The sequence below is a fragment of the Monoraphidium neglectum genome (genome assembly GCF_000611645.1).
Source record: "Monoraphidium neglectum strain SAG 48.87 unplaced genomic scaffold scaffold01332, whole genome shotgun sequence".
Lineage (NCBI taxonomy): Eukaryota > Viridiplantae > Chlorophyta > Chlorophyceae > Sphaeropleales > Selenastraceae > Monoraphidium > Monoraphidium neglectum.
Genome location: NW_014012296.1, coordinates 6,080 through 11,165, shown reverse-complemented (window position 1 = coordinate 11,165; position 5,086 = coordinate 6,080). Strand labels below are relative to the sequence as shown.

At 64.0% G+C, this 5,086-nt stretch overlaps 1 protein-coding gene across 1 annotated transcript; it reads right to left on the bottom strand.

Annotated features, from left to right (window-relative positions):
- Nucleotides 1–261: 261 nt before the first annotated feature.
- Nucleotides 262–4,390, bottom strand: MNEG_7504 (hypothetical protein; the record flags this gene model as incomplete). Its single annotated transcript, XM_014044022.1, has 8 exons — nt 262–577; nt 930–1,069; nt 1,345–1,410; nt 2,096–2,132; nt 2,339–2,418; nt 2,669–2,788; nt 3,135–3,324; nt 3,738–4,390. The coding sequence occupies 8 exons, from the start codon at nt 4,388–4,390 to the stop codon at nt 262–264; spliced, it is 1,602 nt and encodes a 533-aa protein (XP_013899476.1).
- Nucleotides 4,391–5,086: the final 696 nt, after the last annotated feature.

The following is a 5,086-nucleotide window of genomic DNA, read 5'->3' as shown; positions in this document are numbered from 1 at the left end:
GGTGGGGTGCAGTGGCGGACTCGCTTCAGGCCCTGACAGGTCAAAGCGCAGTCAAAGTGCTCTCCGGTCGATTCAAGCGCTCGCTACTCAAGTAACAATACAACCGACGACTCTTCTTTCAATACTGTCGACACGCAATTTCAAACACCACCATGGGTTTTGTCTGCCTGCCTGCTGCGGGGCCTCATATCTTGACAAGCCCGGCCCCTCTACAAATGTATGTTCCTTGCAACAGTTCGCGGATGCCAGACGTCTCCCTGGTCAGGCCTGCTGCTGCCTCCACCACCAGAGCCGCCACAGCACCCCGTGCCGCTCCTTGAGCTGCGTAAGCCTCTCCGCGTCCTCCTCCCTCAGCACGTCGGCCACTGCTTTGGGCCGCCCGAGCCGCTCCTGCCCCAGCGCCTCGTACACCTCAGCGCACCCCCGCCGCTGCCGCGCCTCCGGCAGCTGCTCGGGCGCGAGCTGCGCGCCGGGGGGCGCGACGTACTGCGGGGGCGGCCGCGTGATGCCGGCGGCCTTCAGGGTTTTGTGAAGGGGGTAGAGCCAGACGTGCTGCACTCCAGGATAGCAGAAGTGGCTGCGAGGGCGGCGGTCCAGGGTTCAAGTTAGAGGGCAGGTCGGGTTTGAGTTGAGGGTTGGGGCCACGTGGACGGCTTCAGAGACAGCCGGCATGCTTGATAGCCCCCAGGCTCGTGTTACGAGAGTATGATGTGGCTGCAGGCGAAGACTTTGCTCAGCGACCACCAGGAGGTGAAGAATTGTTCTCTCGACCCCAGAAGAAGACAGAACGCGCCCTGGCCCCTCCACACCCCGCCCCGAGGCTGAGCAGTTGTCCACCCCAAAAGCCGCACTCCAGCAGCCCTCGCTTTGTGTCCTCCACCCCGGCCCCGACCTCAGACACCGCGGCACGCCAAGCGCCGGCCCCTCACCTGCACTCGAGCCCGAACACGTTGTGGCTGTGGACGTTCCAGAAGTGCACTGAAGCGTTGTACGTCGCCACCAGCCGCATCCCAAAGCGGTCGCGCAGCACCTCCCGCACCGCGCGGTTGCGCCATGTTCCGCTGACCACCTGCGGGACGGGATGTCATTGTAACGTCATGGAGCTCCTCTTCACCAGTCCGCGCTCGCGCTGCCCGCGCCGGGCAGCGAGCACCATACACTGGATGAGCTGCGCTTGGGCAAGCTCCCGTGTCCGCTCCTGCAGGCTCGTTGCAACGCACAAGCAGGGTGTTTGTGGCTGCCTCTCTGCAGGCTACGGCTCCATCCGGGGCCGCCGCGCTGCGGTGCTCTGCTCAGCAACCAGAGGGGGGCGAAAGGGATGCAGAAGTGAGTTTATCATCGTACCTCCTCAGCCGCTTCGTCGCCAGGCACGGCCTCCAGGGTACCGTCTGGCAGGTATGTAACATTTGGCTGCAATTAGGCGGGTGCAATTGGGCAACAAAGAGTGGTCGTTTGCAATTGGCAGAGGAGCAGAGGCAAGGTGGATGGCAAGGGGAGGAGGAGGAGACGGAATGTGAATGGAGAGGGGCGGAGAGTGGGGCTTGCGGACTGGGCAAGGGTTTGGGGGGATTAGGGTGTGTGGAGCAGGACGTGGGTATCCCGGTGGTGTTGCGGGGGTGCGAGGACGACGGCGCAGCCTGCAGTGCGCTGCAGGTGCTGGCTGACAGACTCAACATTCCTGGCCCTGCTGTGACATGCGACAGGAACGTGATGGGCACACCCTAACAAAGTGGACGCGGCCCTCTCATACATGCATTTGCATATGCACCCATTCCCAATCAACCACACAAACGTCATAATTGCACAAATGTGCAAGGGTTTCGGCTCTCACTATGGCTTGGCAGGTGAAGTTGGACAGGGCTTTTCCCTGCTCTCTGAGCCACCACGCCTTGAAGTCACCAGTGGGTGTCTCAAAGTGCTGCGGAGTTTCAGATCGACATGGTTTGGGGCCAAGATTGAGTGGCGGAGGGGCGGGCGCTGCAGCAACGTCTGCAGCCGTGTGTGCGGCCCCAAAGTGGGGGGGTGTTTCTCGCGGGGAGGGGCAAAAGGAACACCACTAGGCACAGTGCGGGGCCTGATCAGGGCCCAATTTCACCTGCTTGGGGGTTTCCATAAAGAACATGTTGGGAAACCTGGGGAAGGGGGGTGCGAGATTAGGGGGAGCGGCTGCGCAGCGCCCAGCTTGAGGTGCACCCCGGTGCCAGGGACCTGCCCACGAAGCCTTTTTCGAGGCCGGCGCCCACGCAAGGGCCAAGGGCGCGCCGCATGCCGCGCGCTAGGCACTGCGCGTTCTCAGCCGCCCCAGCGCCGACGCGCCCGTGCTCCAGCGGCTGCTCACCACTTCTTTGTGGCCGCATAGTAATGTCCCAGCTCTTCCAAATGTTGCCGGTACCCCTCTTTGTCAGAGTCGGAGTGCCACTGGGGTTTTTGCGATGGGTCATACAAGGGTCCGCCGGCGTGTGATGACGTGTCGATGAAGTCATGCAGTGCTGGGTCCCGCTTGAGCGGCAAGCAGCCGGTGCCATCAGGGGGCAGCGCTCTTTGCGCTCGTGGAATGGGGTGCAGGCACAGAAGGGCGCTGTCACCTCAATTCTGCAAGCCCTGCGGTCCAAGCCGGGCAAGCCAGCCCTTCAACCCTGCGCATGATATCTAATTGTGAAGCCCTCACCAGGCCGTTGTTGATCAGGAAGATGTCCTCCTTCAGAGCCAGGTGCTTGTGCAGCAGCGGCAGCACGGGCACGGACGTCCTGCTGGCGTTGACCAGCAGGTGTCCTTTGACCGCCGTGATCTGGGAGGGGGGGGGGGGCGGGGGCAGGGTTGAGCATTGAACCTTGATAGACTCATCCTATGACATGGCTGTTGCATGTGTGCTCGTGTGCGCGTGGTGGGAGCTAACCAGGGATCAAAACAGGGACTCAAGATGGGGCTCAGGAGGGAGGGTGGGGCTGCCAACGAGCGAAACCTGTGAGGGCGGTAGGGGAGCTGGCGATCGTACCCGGCAGTGCAGCAGACGAGGCCGCACGGCCGCGCTGCCTTCCATCTGGGGCGACAGATATTTCAAGCCTGTCACTGCCCCCCTTTGCGCTCCCCATCAGCAGGGGCGGCCCAGGCAAAACGCATCACAGCCCGCCCACCGTACAGACGCGCGCGCCGTGCGCCAGGTGCGCGCAGCTCGGCCCACCCCGCTCGGTGCTCGAGTGCGGCAGGCGGCCGAGCGACGTCATTGCGGTGTAGTTGTTAGTAATGGTGTACTCCAGAAGGTCTGGCCAGAGCTCTATGAGAAAGCACCTGACGGCCCGGCTGATGGCCTTGCTCTGGGAGTCCCTGCAGCGCGCGGCGGCAAAGTTGCAGGGTTTGCGTGGATGGTAACGATGAGAAGCTGCATTGGATGGGCCATAGACAATGGATCGGATTGGATGGGACGAAATCGTTGAAGTGTCATCAACAGGCCGCACACTGCTGCTCTGCCACAGATGCCGGCCAAGGGGTGGCGTGGATAGCTGAATGCAGCCTGGTGCTGTCGGCCCCGGCCCCCCGTCCAGGCCACTTGGTCAGCTTTGGCGCAAGCGGCCCCAGCGCTGCCCCTTGTCCACACTTGCTGCCTGCCGAGCCGAGCGCCCCGACCGCGGCTGCCGCTGCTGGCCTGCCATAGCCCCAACACCAAACGCACGGCGACCTGCCGCCAGAGTGACCCCGGCCACAAAAAAACAACAACCAGCTAGTGCATCAAGGCGCACCCGATAATCCAGAGTGTTCGGCCCCGCAAGTGCTGGAACAGGTCACACGGCGTCATCCTCAGCGCCTCCCTGACGTCCTTGTGCCTTCCAACCTCGTCGATTATCCTCGTGATCTGGTCTGGGGAGCACTGCGCGAGGTCCCAGCCATTGACGATGCCTGTCTTGCGCCGGCCGCACCAAGTGGGCCAAAGGCTGCCCCGCTTGCAGTTGACGCAGGGGCGCCCGCCGGGCCCGGCTTCACTATTGCGGTACGCGCCATCGAACAGCCAAGGCACCACAGCGCCGTCCGCAATCTGGCGCCAAGAATGGCGCTCGTACGAGACCGGGCACGTCGGGCCGTCCGCGGACATTGGCGCCGATAGGCGGTCCGTGATCCGCTGCGCGCGCTGCTCGGCGGCGTCTGAGTACGCGCCGCCGCCCCCGCTCGCCGCTGGCCCTGGTGTGGCGCTGTGAATGGCGGCGGCGAAGAGCAGGAGCGCCACCACCGCCAGCGCGCTGGCCAGGCGCGCGGGGCGCGCGACAGCCCAGGACGCCCAGGACTGAGGCGCCGCCGCGACAGCCGCCGCTGCCGCCGCGGCCGCCACGGACGCGGCGGCCATGCCGCCGCGACGGTCACCGGGCTTGCCGTGCAGCAAGCCGCGGGGCGTCCCCATCGGTGGCCGGGTTACACGGCTGCGAATGGCGGCGTTCAGGGGTCGGAAGGATGGCTGGGGCAAGTTCATTGCGAACATTCGGCAGGAACAGGCCGATTGACGCCGCGTCATAATGCATTTCCAGTGGGACCGCCCATGTGCGGGGTTTGGGGAGGAAGCAGCGAGCGGCGCGGCGGTGCAGCGCCCGCCACCCTGGTCCTGCACGCGCCTTTTGCCCGCAGACCACCCAAGAAGCAAATCAAAGGTTGCATCATTCACCTGGCATCGCAAAAGATGGGCTTGGGGCTCCGTCCGCTGCCGAGTGCGTCGCTGTGGCGCGGGTGATTTCACCCTCGCATGGCCACCAGTGTAGTGGACCGAAGTTCTCGTACGATTGATGCAGCTCTAGTCTAGCACGCCGGGTGTACGCCCATTTGTGCTCTGTGTACCGCACGTCGACCACAGATGCGAGAGTCGCTTGGTCACCCGCCGCCGCGCCAACTCGCAGCTGCGCTTGGCACTATGCAGCCCTGCTCATTGCCGACACCGAGCTGCAGTTCGATGGGCGCCCGATCAATGTTGCGGATATATGAGGGAGCTACTTGCTTCCCCTGCTCGTTCCTGCCTCTCCAGCCGTTGGTCAAACATGACAGACATGGACGGCCCCCGTCGACCCTACCGCGCAACCGTTGCTTGTTCATCCTCCCTGCCCCACTG